Source organism: Nothoprocta perdicaria, unplaced genomic scaffold (assembly GCF_003342845.1).
Source record: "Nothoprocta perdicaria isolate Ctin4 unplaced genomic scaffold, notPer1 scaffold_88, whole genome shotgun sequence".
Lineage (NCBI taxonomy): Eukaryota > Metazoa > Chordata > Aves > Tinamiformes > Tinamidae > Nothoprocta > Nothoprocta perdicaria.
In genome coordinates, this window is record NW_020456176.1 from 1,808,076 (window position 1) to 1,832,619 (window position 24,544).

A 24,544-nucleotide genomic window follows, 5' to 3' on the forward strand; every position below is an offset into this window, starting at 1 on the left:
GTACGAAATGGCCAAGGATTTATAAAAAGAAAGCTAGGTCTTCTTGCTACTCGTCTCTTACTTAAGTCAACACAAACTTCATTCAATGGAAGACTGCAGCTTTCCAACACTCAGTTTCATTGACTGCCCTCCCGAGCTGAAGGTACTACCTAGCAGGAGCAAGTGGACTAGCACTGATCAGACACTCTTCAAAATTTGTCAGTAATGGAAAGAATTTTGTACTTTCTTGAATCTCATGAAAATTATGTTCTGTAATGCCTGCTACTGTGCATAAAGTGTTAAGACACTTACCCTTGCTTGAAAATATATAGTAGTAAATGGAATCTTAACACATCCCAGCCAGTGTCTTTCAACTCGAGTGTGGATTCCACTTCCTCTTTCATGATCATCCTATTAAAAAGCAGACTAATATAAAACTTGACAAGAAAACTTAGTTTTAAGTCAATCAATGATTTCATCACGATATTAATAGAAATTCTTTATTGCTTTAATCTTTAATTTTCTGTAAGATCAATTGCTTATAAGGCAGTGATTATTCTGCATGCTTTTCAAGCTTGTCAGATGCTGAACAAACACTCAGAAAAGTCACAGTTCATGTGCTACAATCTGCTTACACTTCAGGATTCAACTCCTCTATAACTTGTGATGGAGAACTCAAAAACCTGATGGAGTTCATCAGTCTTCCCAAAGTGTGATAAGCTCTGGTCTTCCAACAAAATATTTTGCTAAATGTTTTGCCATGCAAAAGGACCTTTAGAAACTACAATTTTATGAAAACCTAATTAACCTCTGTTGATTGGAAGCAGTGTTTTATGGTATTGACTAGATAATGTAAGGAATGACAAAAGAGAACAAAAAGACCTGCACTCAAGTCTGCTCCTCCAGTATGAACTTACCTCTCCAACATCATAAAGCACTTCATCAAAAAGATTAATGAACACTTCATCCTTCACTGACTGTAAACTGTGGGAACTGTAGTCACCATTAGGGGCTCTGGCAAGGTGAAATAAAAAATCATTTGAATAAAACAAAACTTGAATATATATGCTCAAATTGAATTATTATCATTCAGAAAAGATTTGGTTTCACTTTGCCATACCTAAATGGAAGCTCAAGTTCCTCGTTCCAGTTCGGGTTTGGACCCTCTGCTGTTGTTGTCCGGCAGACAGTTCGCTGAAAAGAAACCTCTACAAAAGGACGGACTAAAACCTGTAAAATGCAATCAAAACTAAGAAAATGCACTTCTAAATCTCGTAGAACGTATTAGATTTTTTATCTACAGTATATTTGGAAGAATAAAACTCTATTTTGTGGAGGTCAGAATGGTCCAGCTCAGACAAATACACATTAAGGAGGCTTAAAAAATTTACACTCCTAGGCTTTTAAGCATTTATGAGTTTTAAAATTTATTTTTATATGTTAGCATTTCCAAAAAGCGTTTATATTTTAGCATTTCAATAAGTGCCAGATAAAGAACTACCTGCTTCTGTTTGCTTTGAACATTGCACCTTTGAGTTGTATTTAAGGTTCCTTACTTCTTGTACTGAACAAGCCACTGAACAGTCAATCTCTATCCAGACTCTCTGTATTATTAACATCGTGCATCTCTAGCACTTTCCTCCTTCTCCCCTACTATCAGTAATTGATGTTCTGGCTGAAAAGTCCTACCACTGCTCATTGCACAGTACCTATTCCCTATTTTGACATCCTTACTGCCCTTCTCTGAACTTTTCCCAGCTTTATCCTAGCTTTTTGGAGCTCAAGGAATGGGCACACCCACCTTACTAGTAAGATACCTTTTTGATGGTAACTTATTCTCTGTGGAAAAGAGGAATGTTCCTAACTTGTTATAAACAAATGACTGCTGTGATTTTGTCAGCTTTACAATATACCTGGTTCAGCACCCAATCTATGTTCTCGCCTGGGCTCTGAGCTGACGGAGAGGCTGTAAACATTTCATTAAAGGACCTTGAATGTTTAGATGGTTGCTGAAGTTTGCTAGGAGAGAAAACAGACAGCAATGAGAAATGGCAGAAAGCACATTACTAAGTAGGAATATCTAACATCATCTATTAACTATGCACAATTTTAGAAATGCTTCTGAGATTTTCTTTGGTATGATTTTAACCTAGGAAACACACTTATTTAGCCAAAGAACAAGAAAAGAAGGTTGCTAGTGTTAGCAAGTGTGTAGGCAAATCCCCACATCATTCCTGAACTGTGTGGACTTCATGGTATCCGTGAAAGGCCTCTATGACAAAATTAAACCCATATAAGTATTATACAGTCAGCAATCCATGGGGGGCGGGGGGAAGGAAAGAAATTATAGGTACTTTTACAAACTTATCATAATGTTTTTGTTACATATAATAAAGTAGAGATTATAAAAGAGTATTATTTTCAAACTGAGAAAGCAGACAGAAATAAGACATGGTATAATGCAAGAAGATTGGCACTGTTTTGAGTTATTTTTGCAATACTGACAATGAATTGAAGCTTTCATCTTGCTTCCCTTTTCATCAAGATGTTTCTACTATGAATTGCTTGTTTTTCAGTGCGAACTTATTTACAAAAATGAAATGGAATCTTTGTTACAGTGAGTAGATAAAAGAATAGAAGGGGCTCAATTCTGTATGCACAAAAAAAAATCAGTTGGCCTGAAAATAACCATGTTTGAAGCAACGTACATTGGTTTTGAGGAAAAGGAAGAATGCTGTGCTAATACATTGCTAGTCAAACTGAACCAGTTTGTCCAGAAGAAACTTAGCATCTCTCCATGACACAGCATCTTGCAGCGCAGGCATTTCCTTAACAGGCCTGAAGGTAATGATCACATTTAAAATCAGTCAGTCTAATTAGTCTTAATAATCAATTTGCTTTAAATAGCATTCTCCTTCATGAACTGTTTAACAGATTTTTCAAGTATAATTCATCTACCATCACCTGCCTTACAAAGCTGTCAAAGCAGTAAACTAGCTTCCAATTAGTTTTTTCCTCAGGCAGATGAATATAATTTTTTGTAAAATATTTCTGGAATTTAGCAAGTATTGAAAAATGATCAATGTAAGTTTACAAAATAACAGTACTTTAATAATAAACAACAACATAAATGTATATATGCTTTCATCACCAGGATCAAAATAGTACATGACATTGAATTTCAGTATTAGTTATTTCAGGTGTTTCCAAAACAGCTGAAACTGGAATGCAAATCTGAAAAAATAGAGAAATACTTATTGAAAACAGGTATTTAAACATACCTCACTGCTTTTCTCACTGGAATATCATAAGCTCTAATGATGTTCACTAATAATTTTATGTCTCCATCTGATAAATTCTGTGCTGTCACCTTCTTCCTTTCCTTTCTTCTTGGCTTTAGCGGTCGTTTTGGCTCTGCCAATTTGAAAATGCCGAGTCCCAAAATTCTAATAATTGTAAAAAAACCACCAAGGATTTAGCCATTTTTGCACAGGATCCAAAATTAAAGTGCTACCAGTACACATATGCAAATTATGCACTAACAACAAAAAAGGGAAATACATACACTTCTTAATGCTATGCAAAACTATGAAATATCTGATTGCTTTAATTGTTTAGCACACAACCCAGTTGTGTCTTATATTTCATAGATTCTAACTGAAATGTGCAAAAACAATTTTTTTCTCCAAAACTAGGTAAAATATAAATGAGACAAATTCCAGAGAGATCAAAACTACCACATTATAAACAGGGTACCTAGCAGATGATGACCAGTAAGCAAATATACTAAAAAATCTAATTTCACAGCTACAGCAAACAACAGGCTACAGAAATGAAACATAATTAATATGGCACAACATACCCCGGACCCTCAGATCTTACAACCCAAGGCAAAGCAGAAACAAAGGAAAAAAGATGAAAAGAATATAAAACAGAAGGTTCTTTTTGCACATCATTGTTGTTAACTTTAAAAATGACAGAGCACATTCTAACATCTACTTAGAAACTCACAGCTAATGGCAGTATTTTGTCATTTGAGAAAATTAAATTGTTATTGAAATAATAAAGAACTGTGATCTACTGAAATAATAACTACTTTAAAAAAATATGATACTACTACATTTTAAAACTACTAAGCTGACTGGCAAATAGTACTAACTTGAATTGGCATTCATGATAAAATATCAACAAAGCATTGAATTTAAAAGAATTTCCAAAGCTTATTATAGCCTCATTTAAATTTTTTTTTTATTCTGTAATCTGAAAAAATGAAAAAAAAAAAAAAAAAAAAAAAAAAAAAAAAAAAAAAAAAACAACCAGGAAGAGAGCAAGTCTCTGTTTCTCCAGCAGATGGGACTGTTTAGATTTATTCTGTCGATTCTCAAGGCTTGGGACATACTTTAGGGTGTAACACTTCGAGTGAACAGAAGCAACTTCTACAACAAAGTGACATATTTACTTACACAGTTTTTCAGCAAACAATATTAAGAATCATCTATGCTGTGGTAACTCAGAAATGTCAGAATCGACAAGTATGGAATTTCAAATAAAAATACAAAGGTGATGCATAACTAATAATAAATAAAGATAAAAGATAAAAGATAAAAAAAAGATAAAGCTTTGATATACATTTTTATTTCCACGCTCAAAGGTGTCAGAGATGTAAACAGTGCTTGGAAAACTATAGACTATATTATATATAGAATAATATTAAAAAGTTAGACATCTTGCTATACTTTGAAGGAAGGAAAAAAAAAAAAAAAAGCTTTTAAATTAATTACTTCGATTTAGAATCAATACAGATGGCTTCCTTACCCCAGACTGGGAATCTCCTCTTCATTGACTAGGTCAGAGAGGAGGAAATGGTGTTTTGCTACTAGGAAACGGTTTATTACTGATTCTCGGACCTGTGGATGGCAGGGGAGAGAGATAAAAATAAGGCTTTTAATCCAAGAATCACTGTAATTACTTGCATTCTGTCTATCAAAAATAAATAACAATAACAACAACAAAACCCAAGTATACATTAATTCTGTTCTCCAATTTTTAAAAGATTCACAGTAAGGAAAATTTTCTTTACAACAGATATTGTTTCAGAACATAACATAAACTTATTCTGTAAGTACAATGTTTTCTCTGTAGACATTCTAGATACCCAAATGTAGGAATATATAAAATCATACAATCAGAAAATGAAGCTCTAGCTTATTGCAGAAAAAAACTAAAGAGCTCACGATCACAATCAAAACAATAAATGACACTGAAAGCATCCTTTTGGGGCACCTAAATAAAGCTACAGAAAAGGCTGTGAGGCAATCTATACAGTATTAATTATGGGGAATAAAGCTGTTTGGACCTCATGACACTCAGTAAGGCATATTTCACAAGTACTGTGACTTCCAATAAAGGTATTTTTTAAATTCTCAATTCATTTCATTTCTATGCTGGAGTGATAGACTAAAGCGCACAGGTGAACGTCTTTGCCCTTTAAAAAAATATGTTGAGGAAGACTGAAAGAGTGAGGACTTAAACTTTTTTTTCCCACAAATAAGATCAAATTAGATCTAAATTTAGATCAAATATGATCTATGATCTATATAATCTAAAATAGATCATATGATGATGATGATCATATCTATATATGATATGATGATCATATCTATCTAAAAAAGATCATATTTCAGAGTGGCCTGAATTTAAGATCTGATGGGAGCTATCTAATTTTTAAGTATACCTGACAGTTCATGAAAGTATAAAATATCCACGTTATTTTTTAAAGACTACTTCTACTTCAGACTATAGATACCATGTGTGTTTCTCTCTGTAATACTGTTCTAGTATTCCTTAAACACCATAAACAGCATTTTAAGTACACACTTTAACACCATGCAAAGTATAAGAGTCTGACAGACTTGAAAGCTTTGTTAAAAACAACTTTTAATACTACCATATTAAATGTCAGCCTTGGCATTTTCCTGGACTTGTCTGGAAGATTTAATCACTCTCTATTGTCTTTGATTCTCTTATGAAGTAGTATTTCTAATACACAATGTGCTCCATCTCATATCAAATCAGTCTTATCCTCATATTAATCTTAGGAGTTCTGCCAGCTGGCTAGGATTTATTTCACCTTTCAGTCCTTCCAATACCGGTAAATCCCCAGCCATGCTTTTACCACTTCCTCCTTTGCCAAAATACTCTGAAATTGCAAACCTTACCTGGATATATGACCAGCATTTCCTCAAATCTATTTACATAGGGATAAAAAAAAGTCACCATAAGAGAATAACACAAGAACAGAATCTGCATGAAAAGAGAACAGATTGAACAAAAAAGAGAAGAAAAAAAAAAGCCAAGATAAAGGGAAGATGATGATACTCTAATTCACTAATGAAGGTAACATGATGGAACACAGGCCCTCTGCCTTTGGTTGCAGGACAGGATATATTCTCTGCATTGCATTAAATGGTTACATTATTTCTCCCAGAAATAATGCCAGTTCTTAGCACGACAGCTTTCAAGAAGGAAAGTGAAGAGAAAGAGAAAAATGAATGAATACCTGAATGTTTGCTCATTCTGTGTAGTGCACCTTTTTCAAACATATAAAACAAACAGAGGTTTGAGTATGACTGATGCAATTAAACCTGTTTCAAGACTAATTTGGAATTTTGAAGACATCTTCAGGTCATGCTTAGAGATCAACCAGTTCTTACTATGTAGGGAAAAAAAATACATTCGAGCAGAGTATGGCTTAAAAGAAATATGGCTGCACATTTTTTACGGCTTACCTTCTGCAGATAGTTGGCAACAACTGCTCTGCGTGCATCTAGGTAATGTTTGCTGTCAACCACATCTCTCTCACGTAGTCTCTTCTCATAGTCCTAAAGATAATTACTGAAATTTGTGATTTGATAAACATATAGTATTTACTATATATAAGACCAATAGTAGATATTTCATTAACATATAGGTCAGAGTAAATCAAAAGAGATGTCAGAACTTTAGAAGGCTGTTCTTAGTACTGATGTATGGCACATTACTAATGTATGGCACAGTATAATGGCACTGCTTCTATATACACTTCCGTATACAGAAGAGATGTACTCTTCACAGATGGCCTAAACTTTGAACTGCATTTTAACGTATAGAACTAGTTTTCACAGAGTCTAAACATTGTAAAACTCTGCCAGTGAGGCATTTGTTGAACTATTTTTACAAGATAGTCAAGAAATGAAGAGATTTTATATCACGACAAAATCTTTGGTTATATGAAATAAGAAAATAAAAGCACTTTAATGATTTAGTAGGTGGGATTCTGCTTTGCCTCAGGTTTGATAACAGTTTAGGAAGGTTAATCGATGGACTGATAGCAATACTTGTTACCCCCACAAGAGAAATATTTAGGAGAAATACTCAGCTCATGGAGAAAATTTTAGTGAAGAAGTAGCTTTCAGAGTTTTAGTCAGTCTTCTGGCGGACCTCAGAACTACACTGAAAGCTATACTGACAGATGCAACTTTTATTCAAAGAATTTTGAGATGTTTAAGAAAAAAATGTCTTAAATTAAGGAAAGGTTAAAGCTGACTTACATTAGAATAATAGCACAAGATAGAAGGAATAGGATTCTCATTTTCTTTTCCTCATCAGCACAGCTATACATTGTTTAAGGGACCAAATGTCTATACTGCATGTCAAATTTTGTTGTCATTAAAACTAAAAAAAGGACATTTTACTGGAGAACATACTGCAAATAATTCCAGGTAACATTTTACCTGGAATATCTTCTCACTGATTTCTCGTTCATGCAAAGGGACTTCCTTATAATTTCGGAACTCGGCCACCTCTGCATTTCTGAGCTGCAGGAGTCGGAATCTCTTTGATCTATCAAGTTCCTCGTCAGTAACAAAATTAAATTCTTGCTGCAACTGTTCCAGTCTGAAGAAATCAGGAACACGCGCCTCTCCACTAGTGGCAACCTAAGTCAGACAAATAGCTATTAGCATTTTGATACTGAATAAGAAAAGTCAATAATATACTTTTGAAAGACTCAAACATATATGGCAAGGATGTTCATTTTAAGCAAAAGCATTTGAGATGGATTGAACTGAGACTGAAACATTCTATATTTAAAAGCATGTTTTTGTTGAGCAAACTGCATAATAACCTAAGGTAATACTAAAATTCTACTTCCTTTTTAAATAAATAAAATATTTAAAAGTGGGAGGATTATAAAGAGTAATTTAGGAAGCTGTCCTGTAAAAGTGACTCACTTGCATAGCTTCAGATGAATAAATAGCTCCTCCTGCCAATGTTTAGGAAGTTTCTAACTTCCACAATACACTAAATCTCTTCATGCACCTCCTGCTAACAATTACCTTTTTAACACCATTCAAGTACACAAGCATGTGCCATCTAAAGAAACATAAAATTCAAATTTTTTATTTTATATATTAATCCATTTGACTAATCCATGATATCAGTTTTGCATCACTGGAATACTACTGGATTAATAAATCTTTATTTCTAGCCGTACAGCTCCGCAAAAGCCACTTACCGTAATCAGCTGCATCAGGGCTGCATTATTTGGGTCATTTGGATCGAGTTTTGTTTCTGCTGCCCATTTAGCTAGCTTCTTCATGTCAGTTAAGCCTGATGTGCCAATGGATGCAATTGCATCAATACTCTTTAAAGCACTACAAAGAGACAATTGATAACAGATGATTTTATCTGAAATTGAAACGTCTTTGCAATATGGAAAAAAAAAGGGGGGCAGGGAGGGGAGGAGGGTGCCACAACTGGACTAGTAAATTCCCCTATGCCAAACGCAGGAACCTTTTTCCTCTAGGGAACGCTGCAGACAGACCCTGCCTGCTGATTTCCACCTCTATATCATCTTTACTTCTTCAGTTAAAACAACCCATTCCTTTCGGGAAAACACTGTAAAACTGCCCATTTAAATGATTCAAATAAAAAAAGAATCCCTCCAAACAAAAGCTGTAGCAGAGAAGTTAGCCTATTTAAACCTTTATAAATTCTGTGGTTTTGTTTATAACACAATTTCCCCCATATTTGCAACTGTGCAGCTGAAGAAGTGATGAACTGTAAAGGAAAATGAGGAGGAAATACAAGGAACTGGGTAGAAGGGAACTTGGTACCATCTCTCCCATGCCTTTTCCAACTGCACTCATGGCCAAAGCACAGAATTTGACCACATTCTTATAGTGAGAAAATATGTTCCTGCAATTTTTCTATGATAAAAGTGTTTATTGATATGAACATTCATAATATAACTACACGTTTCCAGGTTGCTGGCTACTAGAAATAAGATCTTTCATGTTTCAACTTTCATGTTGTGAGGCAATTTAACACAAAAGTTTTAACAAGCTATCCTTAAAAATCTTCCCAGATTTACAGTTGGCATCCATTTTTGCAAGTCTCAGCAAAAGGAAGTCACTGACTGGGTGTATCATTAAAAAGCAAGAGCATGTGTTTTAAAGATAGTCTCTCTAGGCTAAGCTTGAAATGCTAGGTGGAAAAAGGTTGAGACAGATGCACTAGAAGCTTGTGGAGGGGTGTCTTAAATCCCCAAGCCCTACATCCCATCTCCAATTTATTTGTCAGAGCCCTGACTGCACTGTAGGCTTTAAATGTTGCTACTTTATTAGGGATGTTAATTTGAGTTTTTGTTCTTCATTTATTTAAAAGAAAAATCAGGAAAGTTTAAAAAAATTCTAAGAAATCTAAGAAAAGTTCTTCTGGAGTTGCCTACTTTTCCACTGACTATAGTGAGAGCCTAGTGTGACAGAAGTTTGATGAGTTTAAAGTCAGCTTTTCTGAATATATTTAAGTAAATAAATCTGCTTTTTTATTCTCATACTATTCTAGTCTCAACGAAATTAGCAAATTACTCATATTCTGCTTAGACATAAGAGTAACTAATGGATACAGCTGAGGTCCAAAATAGTAACATAATTATTTGAAATCCAGTATCTTCTCTAAATAAATATGAGATCTGAAAGTACTCATCAGCTGGCAAAAATATTTGCTCAGTATTAGGAAGCACAGGAAACCTTTAAGGCTTTATAATGAAGTTAACCAAGGTTACTGCAATATCCAATTTATATATAATTTCTTTAACTTTGCCAGAAACAATACAATAGTAATAAAATGGGCAAAGTATCAACCATGCCTAAATTGAAGACAGAAGGTAAATTATATTGTTCTGAAGGGAATAATTAATTTCTGTTTAACAGATTTCTGGTGAAAGATAATCATGAGCATTATCTCAAAATTAAATGACAGGTGTGAGTTTTTCACTGATTAACTCACAAATATCAAAAATATCACCCTCCTTCTCCCAGCCCCCACCACATGGACACCTACTGTTTCTCCTGGGTATCTGTAAACATTAATTGTAGGAATGCTGTTTAAAACCATCCCAAAAGTATCCCAATAGCCTCCCTACGTGCAGCTTAGATACTGGAACTTCTGTTCTTAGGAAAACAGAGAGGATAAAAAAAAAAAAAGAAAAGTGGACTGTACCTACATCTTCCATTGGAGTATTATAAAAACTAACTAACTAGCTTGTGTTTTCTTCAGCTTTTAACATTTTTTATGAATCTCATAATAAAAGATGAAATTGCTGGCAAGCATTTATTGACCAAAAATTGTATACCCTGTGATATCTGCAGAGGGTTACAGTGCAAAGGAAAAAGTTTCTAAACTGAGGGGGATAAAAATATAGGATGATTCTAGATTAGGAAGGTCATCTATTCTTTAAATACTCTTAAATAATCAATTTTCCTGGAAATACTAAAGACTTGTATAACATTACCTTGCAATTCCTGTGTTTTGCTGAGCAACTGGAGGAATTAAGGGGACTCCTTTTTCTCCAACCGCCCAAGAGACACTATTGGATACCTTCCCAGAGGTCATTAGAGTCATTTTGTTGCTTCCATCAGCTTCAAAGGAAAACGACACACCTATCACAAAAATAAAAGCAAGGTAACATATTGAAGCATTTAGACACGTAACACCTGGACCTCTTTTAAAACATTAACACTTGAAAATACTCAGTGAGAAAACCTGAGCCCTTAGGTAAGGAGGAGGATGTGAAATAGCTTGATTTTGCTGTATGTTACAGGTGAAGACTCTCCTCTGCAAAGAGACTGAAAGATTCCATTTCACCTGGATAAAGGTTTCCAGGTTGGACTGGGAAAAGAGGCTGTGCTTCATAAACATCCCCTCTTGTAACTGTATTTCTCCCTCTAATGATGAATTAAAGGCTTTTTTTCCCTCGCCTCGAGAGATGTGCGTTGTTTTTGTGAACATATCTCTTAAGCTTTTCTGCAATTTTCAAATCCAGTCTGATGTTGTTATTAATGAAAGAGAAATTCAGAGTCAAAAAAACATTAGTTGTGATTGTCAAGTCAGTCCCAAAGATCTGACACACAATCCCATATATACCCATGATGGTCAATGACTTTTAAAGGCACGTGTGTCATAATATTTTCTTCAACACTAATTTTCTCCACATTTTTTCTTTTCTTTTGCTCTGTCTTGATCTATACATTTCATGTACTGCAAATGCAGTTTTGATGCAGTTTATTATATAAATTTACTATTTAAGCTGTATGCTAACACACATTATTCTTATGCCACTGTTTTCGACCTCTTCGTTATCTTATCCTTCTGGTTTGTAGTCCCTGAGATAAAGTATTTTACCAAGAAGCCATCAAAGCAAATAGGAAGACCAAGAATTTGTCTGCCTAGGTACTTTTACAGCAGTTCTTCAGGCGGTTTAAAACATTAAATCAGTGGAGCTATGCTCATTACTACCATCTGCTCGCACTTCTGTGCCAGAAGTTTGACTACTTAAATAATAAGAAAACTTCTATAGCTAGTAGAGGCTTGTTAATAATATGAGCCAAGAAATAACCACACTCATTATTATTTCATATAGATTAAAATTAGTAAGGGGAAGACAAAAAATCCAAAGCAAATTTTAAGAATCTTAATAAGAACAATAAGTTCTTTATAATCATAATAAGAACAACATTAGTTATGGAAGCTGTAAATGCTCCTAATGGAATTTACTGTAAAACTCAGACCAGGCGATTACTTTCACGTGGTTTTAGGGAAATTGAGAAACATTGAAGCATTGAGGAACACTCAGAGATCCTACCGCTGCCAACTCCTTCATGGTCCAACATCACACGCTGATTGCTGCTAAATTCTATTTCTTCTATAGGAGCACTGCCTGTCAGAACAGTAGTCTCAGGGACAGGTAAGAACAGTTCAGCCAACAAGGTCGTGCTGCTAATGCCCGTTGTTTCATATATCTAGAAAAAACACAGTCATAAAATAGTAAAAACCTTAATTTTTTCACAATAAAAGAACTGAAAGCATATATTAAGATATTCAGACAGAAGGCTTCATGACTGTTTCAAAATTAAAACAATTGTATTGTGAATGAATTGTATATTTGAAAATACATACATTTCAAAATATAGAATTAGTAGACATTTCAATTGCCAACAGCAAGCTCAGTCTGAATACTGAGTATTCAGACTGAGTATACACTCCTCATCTGTCTAACGCACATAAGCACAGTATAAAAAGCCCCTAGAGCTTAATGAGTATCATCATAAAACATGATGCTTACTAAGGTGCTCGCAGCAGAGGCACTGGCATGGGTGGAGATGCTGCAGGGGTTTTGCCTCAGTAAGACACCCATACAGTAAAGGGCTGAGGCACCCACTCCTGCAGGCTGCTTTCCTCCTCCCTGGCCAGCTTTGGACACATTGATTTGAATAAAGGTAAAGATCAGCAAAAAGGCCCTTTTTCTTCCTATTCCCCACTGAGAAGTTTTAAATTCAAGTAGACAGTAAGAAGTGTCAGTGAACAGCACAGACTGCAGCAGCACTATTGTGCATCTCTTGCCATTTGTGCAACACACAGCAGAGGGTAGTGCTCCTTCCCCTCAACTATTAGCGTTGAATTATCTAACAGGACCAGCCATTCCTTTGAAAAATACATCCTCCTGGTTCTGTAATCAATTCATGTCACTCAGTCACAAATTCAGAGTGCTTTTTTATTTTCAGCTTAACTGCATATAACTTGATCAACATTGCAGTAATTGAGATTGCTACAAATGTTAGTTATTTTACTGCTATGTGGCCACTACAGCACAGTGTTGTGGCACATTTATCTGCAATATTAATCACAGGTTTTTTAAAATCAAGCGGCCAATCCACAAATATATTCAATGACATGCTTTGAATATTTAATATTTTTCCCCATATTTAACCATAATTTATTAATTCCAAACAGTACCACAAAGAAAAAGCAAGCAACACAGGAGGCATTACATTTCATACTAAAACCTACTATGATAGAATCATAGATAAATCATTACCTACCTGTAGTTTCAAACTCTCTGGCCAATTGAATATTTGTAAATTGAAAATCTGTCCAAAATGAACTCTGAAGTCTGAACTTATTGGTCGGGTAACAGTCCTTGATACTTCTTTGGAATTGAAAAGGACTTTTATAAAGGATGACCGTTTCTTCACATCTTCTCGTCGCAAAACCTCAGCCCTGTAAATATGTCAAACAAGTTGTTATATCATTTTTAATAGCAATTTTATTCTTCAGTTATTTTAAATGAAAATCTGATAATTCAAAGAGAAGTCAAGCAAATATATAGAGAGATATTTTCAAAATTGTCACTACACAACAGAGGCTTAAAAACTAATATCTAACAGCTCTTCATGAATGTAAAGTAATTTAAAAATGAAGATGTCAAATTTTAGCTTCACCAGACACACCTCCATTTAAAGGAGTTATTTAAGGAAAAATAAATCTTCCTATTGCCTTCCTCAAAAGCACAACAACCAAAACAAAATTCAGTTAAGATTCTAGAATTATCAGTCATATCTAGTAGACCCAGCCTTTGATGAGGCTATTGGTTGACTCAATAGGATACAGAGCACTTTTAAAATGAACAAAACCTTTGAGATATATGTAAAATTGTGTGCGTAAATGTGGAAAGCAGAAAGTAACACAAACAAGTAAATTTCTTACACACAGTGAAATCTCTGGTTAGAAACTACATGATTCTCTATTTTTCCTTTCGTTGTTGATTATACCAGAGACTCAGTGTAAAGGACTAGCTACTGAGACTGCTATTGCCAAAAGTGAGCTCGTCTATCCTAAAACAATTTCTTTACATAGAACACTGTTCCATGCACGGGCTTGGAAAATAGGAAGGTTTAATGAGAGTCTGTTCATCCTCCAAGCCCAATCCAAGCTCAGCACAAACAAGTTATATGTAACTTAAAATAAACCATCTTTGGGAGCAGAAGCTTAATGCTCTAGTTATGAGGTTAAACAGAATGCTTAGCACAGACTTCTGAAGTTGTATGAAAAAACAATAAAAGAAATTCAATATGAAAGCATGCATTACAGCAACTATTTTGCAGGCCAACATGTATCTTACCGAGGACAAAGCTCACTTGGTGTTATGCTTCCTGACAGGACTAACTCAGGAATTAAAACAGGTTCTCCAGGTTTCCTTCTGAAGCTGTCAACTTTTTCTCTCACTTGTTGCTCTATTTCCAGGCTATTCACCATTTTTGGTGGGACGGGTTTTACTGGTTCCTCACCAAGATCAGACTCATCTATGGATTCTTCTTCTTCTCGAAGATCTTTTTTCTTCTTTTTCTTCTTGGACTTCTACATTTAAAAATAATGTTCTACCTGAATTTCTTTTAACAAGCATTCGTGAATGTGCATAGGCTACAGGCAGAACTGGTCGCATTAGCAATAATCCCCCAAACTGAATGCTCTCATTTTAAGGTCTCTATTTAACAAATCAACTGATAGGCTACTAATGTGTCATGTGCCACCTGAAGGCATTTCCAGCACCCGCATGCCAACTTTCCATCAGACATGGCAAGTGTCTTCCATGGATCCTGCATATACTTGAGGAAAGGACGATCACCGCCACGCTGAGGAATGCAGCACATTTGCACAGGACTGTGAAAAAACCAGCCTCGTGGTTTTGCTGGCACTGCCACAGGCTTCTCTTCAAACAGGGCAATGAGCAAATATCCTCCCGCTTCAGTGTTTGGTTCAGCTCCTCTGTGTCAACACCTTTCAAAGCATAACTGAGACTTTAAATGCAGTACAGACAAGTATTAATAAATCCTTTCCAGGGTACAAGGCTGGTAGATTAATTGCCTTTTTAAGTTTTGAGACATTCATGAACTGAAATTCACGTGAGATGACACAGTGACTGACTACTCATTAAAAATATCCTGTAGTATTTTGCTTCGCTGCTCACAAAAGAAACAAATTTCATCCGTATGTTCTGCCTTGTCACAAGGAAATGAATTTAACATGAGCAGTAAACTAATTAAAAGAAAAAAAAAATCTCCTAAGGTGCTGAAAACCAATACCAGGGAGGCAACTACTCTTCAAAATCTTTGACATTTTAATGTTTTAATTAACAATTAATTTACTAACAAATCATAGGTAAACAGAATGCATCTGAAGAAATATAAATAAATCAAAGCATATTTGTATGACTGTACTGATATTTAAATTATTTCTATACAAGCAAATCAAAGTTTGAAGACATTTAATAATAAGGTAAAATTTTGTAAAAATCAAAGATTTTAAACAAACCTGTGCTCTCTTCCAGGATTTCCACTCCTGCAGCTCAGCTTTATATTCTTCCATTTTCTTTTCATATTCTTCTCTATATTCTTCTAATAATTCATTTATCTCATCCTGAATCTCTGCTTCATATGCTTTCTCATCTAATCTCTGATCAACCTCTTCCCTTCAAAACAATTATATGAATATGCTGCATGAACTAACATAAAAAAGTCTGCAGTTAAGCTCATGACATATAACTTCATTCTCTATGACATGATTTCATCATACCCAAAGTGTGTTCTGTAGAAAATTAACAATACAGATTCTCTAATAGAGTTGATGGTAGGTAGCTGCCATTCAAAATGAACATAAGGATTTTTTTCTTTACTTAGTATCTCTTCCTAGCTCCCTTCTGCTACAGTAATTACTTGTTATTTTAACCTTCCTTACTCCCTCAAAATCACAGGGAACAGTGGCAGGCTCAACTGGTGCCAGTTATCAGTCAAATCTTCATCTTTGCACACTTCACATTAGAGTTGTCAGTTCCCAGATTTGACTGATGCTATTAAAACTCCTGGCAAATCAAACATGAAACATGTTATCAAAACTTACTTTCTCAAATAAAGTTTCATGGGTGTGTTGGTAAACTTCTGAAAGTCACGGAGGGATTTCATTTCTTTCCAAACTTTTATAATGGCCTTAAGCAACGTTCTATCTTTTTCTTGTTCAGCATCACGAAGTCTTCTTGTTTGCCTAGAAATATACACACACATGTTCAAAATCAGAGTTGTATAACTCAGTGGAATAACACAGTGAAAATCTGAAATACTGAGAGACAGCAATGTGGTTTCCAATTTGACTGATGGCTATAAATCCAGTGGTATAAATCCAAGGAGCATAAAACTCACGTATGAAAGTGATGGGATTTGATTTTCTTCAATATCTGTACTCTAGTCTCTTGCATTTTGGATAATCTGTCTTCAATTACAGTTAGCTTCTAGAAATCTCATATTTTCTGAAGTATTTACTACAGCTGCACATCATTAAAAACATTTTAGGAATAAATGCATGTGAACAACAGCCCAGCAAAACCTTACACTGCTTCCATGAAGTTATGCTTATTAACAATCATATTATTAAACATGCTTTAAAATTAGCAATAAGGATTTGCAGAGATTCTTTTGGCCTAACACAGTTAGAGTATCCCACAACAACTATCCCTTTGCTATGAAGTAATTCAAGTATTACACAGCTCTGCAAGATTTTAAACACAAGCAAAATTAATAAGGCTTCTCTCTGGCTTCAGAATGGTTATTTCATCTTTGGAAGCATTTTCACCTTTTAATTGGTAGGCAACATTCATTAGTACCTTTAATCACCAACACACACTTGTGAATAATGCAAATGATTATGCAGCACAAGCATTTGCTTCCTCTTAGCAGCTAAACATGTCCAGGAAAAACAGTATGATCAAAAAATGAGGCAATCTGAAATATTAATAATTGTAATATTCAAAGAACATGAAAGAACGGGAGGCCGAGTTAAAGGTCGGAGAAGCAATACCTCTATACTATTTAAAAGCACAAGTGACGTCAGAGCAAAGACTTTAAAAAGACTTCCTGGAAAGTAAAACGAGCAACTTCACCACTGCGTTACCTAGCAGCTTGAATAGTACTTATCCATACAGATTTTCAATCTTTTCTTTTGTGTCAAACAGAGAAAGTTAGAGCAGACACAGGTACAGACTGACAATAACTTATCTAATGTATTTTGGTTGGAGTCAAGACCTGAACACCTGAGAGAACCACTTCTGATAAAATACATCAGCCACAAGAGCCCTAAATCTGAAGTCCACAGGTATTGGCTTCCTCTTCAGCATGTGAGAATAAAAGTACAGAAATTGCTAATTTTCAAGTTTTCTGCATTCAAATGTCATTCCTCTCTCAAACTGATGGTAAGCGACAGTTCTGCTGTACAGACTGCAAAGAGCACACAAGTGCTCTTTGATTCTGGAGGCAGTAATGGGAAAGGTGATTTTCCATGCTGTGCTTTTCCTCATCTTGTGAAAATTAGTTCCTTATGAGTGTGCTACATTAATCACGAGGGGACTGCAATGTCAGAAGAGGGTAGGTCAGATGTTTTTATCAATACAGTACTCCAAGTTAAGATTGGATACCAGAGCAATAAAAAAAAGAATCCTGAGCCTCTCTAAGCATGCACAACAGTTGCCAACAACAGAGTTGGATTCAAAAAGAATTACAGATATGAAAAGTAATCCCAGCCTCATATTACTTATGCAACACTGTGATCTCATGGATTTCAACTGAGTTTCTTCTGATTCATAACGCCGTGACACTAAACTAATACACTCAAGGCCTAGAAAAATTAGTTATCCAGAAGGAACGTTTTATCTAATTAAACTATAAAGTACATCTCAGAGCTGGTTCCAAAATCTAAGAACCTCCCTCTCACAGTGAGATTTCTCATTGCTAAAGCCCATGCCTCCCCTGGGGAGAGCTCCTGTAACTTAGGTCCCGGATAGTAACTGCAACCCTCCTGCTGCTACTTCTTCCAGCAGGCACATAGGGAGAAGGAAAAAACAAACAAACAAGGAAACCCCCCCCACACACAACACAAACAAACAAAACCCACATTACACTATTCCCCCTCTTCTGCCCAAAAAGCTCCTCTTCTATGGGAGGCGGGAAAAAAAAAAAAAGTGGATTCTAAGGCTGAAAGTAGAGTTGTGATAAAAAGAAGTGGAATTGTTATACTATTCTAAAGATTATTCAGGAAAGTCACTACTTCAGTTCAGATCTCTATTTAAATGTAATATAGTAGATACTTAATAAAAAGAATTTATCAATATACAAAGATGTTTATCTACTATTTAAATGGCTGTTCAGCATATATCTCCAAACAAACTTATTATCATACTAGTTACAGTTCAACACTGTACATTCACCAAATTAATACTAAGTTTCACTAGCAAACCAAAACATAAAAATATATTTTTACTATCCATTCACTGTCCAAGAAGAATAAATGCATTCTTGTAGAACAAAATTCTTCCACTTCATGTATACTAAACCATTGGCAAAAACATGATGGGCATACCTAAGAACCAGGAAATGAGTCAAGAACCCTCTGTTTTGGTATCAATGCCTTATGTAACAAGCAAAGGGAAGACGGGAAAAATTAACTTCCTTGCCTCTTCAAAAATTGCCACTTGCATTGCTGTGTGATCTTTAGTTTTCCTAGTGATGTTCACTCAAACTTCAATTTAATTTGAATTGCACAAAATGTAAAGTAAATAATTACTAAGTAATCAATAAGTAATCAAATTAAAAAAAACTTCTGCAGAAAGATTTCTAAGTTACATTTTCTTCATTGTGTTTCACTCAAATTACGAGTAAGAATTCTTAAGCTCTCAAAATTCCATCTAAATGGATTTTTTTAGTTTTGACTTCAACAATTTACAATTAAATTTAAAATCCCAGCATGTATTTACCTTCTGTACCAGCACAGAGAGGAAAAACAAACCAACAATAAAAACCACAGGCATTTTTAAAAAGCAGCAATGTAATGATTCTGAACTTACCTGATTTCCATTTTGTATTCAGGTATGCTCTGTTGTGCTATTGGCTTAGGAGCAGCAGCATCACCACCCTCTATACTACATTGCACAGCATTCCTCAGAGCATGAAGCTTCAATGAACAAACAATTAATAGATGGTCACATTTATGGGGCATCGTGTGGACTGCAATTATACAAGAACTGGACAAGTACTACATAATAGAAAACACTGAATTGTCTCAGTCCTTTATTTACAGGGTTATGGTTTTGCCAAGTCTGTGAATCTTGCTGCTTCTTTAAGATTAAATTTTAAAATCCCAACATGTGAGAGAAGTACTGATTTATTTTGCTCTGATGGATCTGAACAAGGGGCCAGGGCTGATCTAGGTGTTATTCAGAAACCTCAGCAATCAGAAAGGATAAATAGGGAGTCTGCAAAAAAACCTTCTCTAAAAGGCAGGATCAGAAAGGGCTTCTGCCGGTAATAGAACTTAAACCACCGCATCTCCGACAAATGTGGAAATGGGCTATCAGTATTTCTATATATTAGTGTAAATAAACTTTTTATATTATTATTCTTAACTGACAACTAAAACTAAAACTCACTCACTTTTCTCCATCCTTGAATACAATCTATCTGCCTGCCAGAACCCGTGTACACAATTCTGTAAAGTCTTTTATCTATAATTCACTGAAAAATAATTCTGGATGTTCTGTATAAGGGGTACTAAGTTTTATCACGTTCTGCCAATTATATTCACTTTTAGAGCAGAGCCTTTGTGGAGCTCATGTTAAATAGATCAAAGCATTCTCTAATCTTAAAAAGGCAGTCCTGCACTGCACATGGAGCAACAGAACTGAAATTAAATTTTTATCTTCGGGTAAAATATCTCTCATGACATATAATTAGAAACGTCATTGCTATACTTTGAAGACACAAATTTAGCTGTTTACCTTCAACTGTCACATCATATTTCAGGAAACTATGAAAATGCAATGGAAATACCTTGTCTGTGAGAAGAGTTGTAAGATTCTTCTGCTTTCTTGCTAGATACTGATCGTATAACTGAGCCAGTTTAGCTGCTAACACATGTTCACGGCTAAAACATGGATGATGAGTAAAAATTAATCCAGAAATATCAATATCCAATTGAAATGGCCCCTGAAAATCTCCAGATCCGACAAGATACTGATTGGCGGCAGTCACTTTTATTGCCTGAAATGAGAAAAGAATGAAGCGTATTTAGAAGCTCCAAGAAAACTGTCCTGAAAGAAATCCTGAAGCAGGCAACAACACATTTAGCATTACCTACACAAGTCCGAGTCTTAAATCATAAGGGCTTCTGCAGTAACTTCTTGGTTTCATTAATCAGTGGACGACACACCAACAGCAAGATTATTCTACACAGCAAAATCATGATTTACCTCTTTGACGGGGAATTTTACTTGAGGCAAAAGGGGATTAAGGGATAAAAGAGAAGATGGAATCTTCAGACTATTCAGTCTCATTCACCAGTCCTATTTTTACCTGCTGGTTTGGAATTGGCTTATTTTTCCTTAGGACTCTTATTTAAAAGAGACAAACCAAGGTTCTAGAATAGCCTTCCCTGCAGATAACTTAGGTTAAGCCAAAGGGAAAATATGTCTCGACTCTGTGCAGTGTAAAGGCAGGTAATGCTTAAGTCCTTGTTTCAAAAGTGATTTGGGCATTTAAATGTCACTTGTCATGTAAACATGATATTTTTGAAACATAGGTTCCCTTGCCCTAAGTTTGCTGTATCTGTTAGGCAAAAATCTCTTTCCACAGAGGTAGGAATACCTTGCATAGATCTGTGATATGTCCTGAGAAATGCATGTTTGTAACCAGCACAAGCTAAAAAGGTACATTCAAATCTGTCAACAGCAGCTCTACAGAAACATTTCCATATGCCAAGAGAGCATCTACCTTAAAGTCTAAAAAGTGACAGTTTTTTCAAGGGTACTAATAAGCACAGTAATTAACACTTGCTTATCTGACACAGTTGAAAGGTTTTAACTGAAAGTAATTTTGATCTCTACTGACTACACACTGCAACTGATTATTGCCAGGGCAGATTACTAAATTTAAGGGGAAAAAAAAAAAAAATAAAAAATAAAAGAATAAAGATTTGAACTGGTGCAATTTAGTTCAAAATAAAATGCTTTCTATGAGTGAAGTGCACATAAAAGCTTAAGCAGGTTCATGAGTACAAAATAACCAACATGCACATACACAACTGTTTATTTTACCTCTTAAAACTACAGAAAATAACTCTGCCCTGATTGTCTGCCTGACAGCAGCTCCTGTCTGGAAGTGTTTCACAGCTACACTAAACATGTATTAAACACAAGACCTACTCCGCTGTAGTGCAACTTTGGCATTGAACTATCCAAGGGTGCCTCACAGAGGCTGTGGAGACCCCCACACTTGAAATGCATCCTGCACTGTCACTTGTACTAATTTAACCAGTATTACTGGCTAAACTCTTCATCCTTCTGCATGCATCACTTTCACAGGAAAATACAGATGGACTTTACTGGAGAAAGTGGAGCAAAGAAAGCAGAAGAATACAGAATTGTAGAATATAATGCAGCATTTATGGATCTTAGCACAAAGCCCTTCAGATCACCAGGGCTTCTGGTGAAGGATGAATGGGATACAGGGTGTCATGAACAATATTTGTGAAATACACTTACCTTTCTATACAGTGTTTCAAGTTCAGGTTCAATGCCTTCTTCCAATGAAAATATTGGAGGCCTGGTAAGAGACTGTTTAATTGGATTGGGCAATGCTAAGATTTTGCCATCATCACCGAACCACTCTTTCCCCTATAGATAAGAAAATAAAATTAGTTTTTTTTCCACACTTTATATGGAAATGTCTTGCAAAATTATAATTATTAGGAAAAATTAAGGAAGGAGAGATGACTATGAATTGCCTGTGACTGAATTAACCAAAACTTTTCTAACCCACAGCAATAAAAATTCCAAGAATACTATATAGACAGGCTTTAAACTCTCATGACCAAGGGAATGACTCAAACTTTAAATATTCTTTTTATTTCCAGAATTGCATGTTACTGATTTTTTTTCTTTCAAACCCATAAGCATTAACAACATTCAATATTTAAATAGCATGTTCGCCAAAACAGTCATAATCTGTTTTATATCAGACTGCCACCCACACCTTTAAATTGGATTATAAAAATCATAAAACAAAGGGTTTTAGAGATCATCTTTCAGGCCATCTCTCAACTATTTCATAACCTGAACTAATTAAGAACAGCATCTCCGAAAGCAGATGAAGAAAATGTCTTGCAAACAGACTGCTATTCATGGCTCTTCAGAGTTTAAGCATTGACCTAACGTATCCCTTCACTCTCATAACTTGGGTTCAAGAATAGCTTAAACCAATCCAGCTGCTGAAAGATGCTGCTCTGCCTTCTTATTCCCAAGCAGCTTAAAGCTGTCCCTAATGTCAGACATATTTATGTGGTAACACAGTAAAGCAAACCAGGAAACCAACTGGGTTGAAAGTAGCCAGCCCCAAATTTTAAACCTGTATGTATTCTCAGACTTGCTTGCCAAAACGTCTCTGCTAGCACAGAAGGAAGTTATAGAATCACTGGATAATATAAAGAGTAACTGCTATAAACTAGCTTAAATGTATACTAAGCTACGCAGACTAAGGAAGGATAAAAATATATACACAAACTGCCATAATAGGTGTTTCTATAAGCCACTCAAAAATTTAAGAGTTTCTGCATCTTTTGCAGATAATCTAATAATCTATTTCATATTTAATTACCATTACAGTCTGATCAGTAAATTTCCAAGAAGTCCATTACTTCATGTTATCTTCAGCAGACACAAAAAATATTTTTTTTTCTTTCATCTTCCAGTAAATACTAACAGATCTTAACCAAAAAAAAAAAAAAAAAAATAGAAAAGCAGCATTCTTATTCCTGTTTTGTGGGCAACTAAATTCTGGCACAAACAAGTCAAAAAGCTTTTTTTCCCCAGTTAGGCTAACAGTAAAGATAGGAACCAGACACCAAGTTTCTAAGGCCCAGTCTGGTGCTTTGGCTATTGGAATACACTAAAGAGTACTGCGATGAAAGCCACAGTTTCTGAAGTCTGACACTGCCAAATATTTTAAACTCCAGATTAGCATGACCATCTACTCACTTAATTGTAACAGAATAAAATATGAATAAATCTGATAAATAAACCTGTATAAGACATGTGAGAAAGTGATGACTTACTCGCTCCTGTCTGAGTATTCTGTTTTCTAATATATTCAGATTCGATGGAGATACAAAGGGCCTTTCTCCTGTGTAAAGACCCTCATCCTCGAGGAACCTAGGCTGCATGTTTTCAGGCATCTTCTGAGAGGCAGGCACTAATGAGAAATTAAATAGAAAGGCATGTAAAATAGCTTAAAACTGGAGATCTAATTTATCAATTTTCAGAGTGCCCAGCCTGTTCTTAAAACAAATGGTATCACATAATACACGTGCTGACAACAATATTTTTCTAATTAGGAAAAACAAATATAGGCATATAACCAAAGCAGGTCCTTTTCAAAACATCACAGATCCTGTTTAATTATGCTGTAAACTTGTCACAAATTTTCCAAAAAACAAATTTAAATATTTCTTATCCCAAGAACTCTCTAAATAATTTAGCAGAATTCAGTTTTCGTGATTGCTTGCAGAAATTGTACGGTCACTTCAGCAGCAGCAACCGATTATACAAAACATTGAGGCATTGCCATGTAAAATGAAACCTAAAATATTGTTAAATTGAACAGTTAACACCAACTAATTAATCTGTTCTACTCTTGTACAATAAGTGGAACATGTATAGAAAGTCATGGGGGATTTTTTTCAAGACTGCCTGCAGGACTACCCCACTGGCATACGGGCATGTTTCAAGGAGCAATCTCTCCTTTTGCCATCAAAATAGAAAGCGGTGATATCAAGGGTTACAATCAAGCTATCCTCTAAAATTAGAAGCCTGCAAGCAACCAGAAATTAGTTAAGAGATGAAAAATTAGAGGCACACAAAGCCAAGTATTTTGGCATTGCTGCAGCAAGCTGGTTCAGACATCATTCTGGTGCCAACCAGCATCCAGAGACTGATTTCTGTTGCTTCCACTTCAAATATCAGAAAGCAGCTAGTGACTCTAGAAAGTAAATTTTAAGAATTTTGTAGTTTTTTTATTTGAAGTTTTTCTGTGCAGGCAAGGCAACAAAATTAGAGACAGTTGAATACTTTCAAGTCACAAAACCAGATTTTAGTCCC

At 35.2% G+C, this 24,544-nt stretch overlaps 1 protein-coding gene across 1 annotated transcript in view; it reads right to left on the minus strand.

Annotated features, from left to right (window-relative positions):
* Nucleotides 1-24,544, minus strand: part of CC2D2A (coiled-coil and C2 domain containing 2A) — a 43,876-nt gene that overhangs the window by 10,456 nt on the left and 8,876 nt on the right. Inside the window, exons 7-25 of the mRNA XM_026052402.1 lie at nt 23,503-23,639; nt 21,935-22,066; nt 20,226-20,435; nt 19,244-19,350; nt 16,255-16,395; nt 15,670-15,826; nt 14,480-14,715; nt 13,401-13,578; nt 12,164-12,320; nt 10,814-10,961; nt 8,534-8,672; nt 7,752-7,955; nt 6,768-6,860; nt 4,795-4,886; nt 3,261-3,425; nt 1,893-1,998; nt 1,100-1,209; nt 897-993; nt 292-390 (exon numbers count right to left, since the gene is read on the minus strand). Of these exons, the coding sequence (XP_025908187.1) occupies nt 292-390; nt 897-993; nt 1,100-1,209; nt 1,893-1,998; nt 3,261-3,425; nt 4,795-4,886; nt 6,768-6,860; nt 7,752-7,955; nt 8,534-8,672; nt 10,814-10,961; nt 12,164-12,320; nt 13,401-13,578; nt 14,480-14,715; nt 15,670-15,826; nt 16,255-16,395; nt 19,244-19,350; nt 20,226-20,435; nt 21,935-22,066; nt 23,503-23,639 (2,708 nt within the window). The remainder of the gene's footprint in view (nt 1-291; nt 391-896; nt 994-1,099; nt 1,210-1,892; nt 1,999-3,260; nt 3,426-4,794; nt 4,887-6,767; nt 6,861-7,751; nt 7,956-8,533; nt 8,673-10,813; nt 10,962-12,163; nt 12,321-13,400; nt 13,579-14,479; nt 14,716-15,669; nt 15,827-16,254; nt 16,396-19,243; nt 19,351-20,225; nt 20,436-21,934; nt 22,067-23,502; nt 23,640-24,544) is intronic.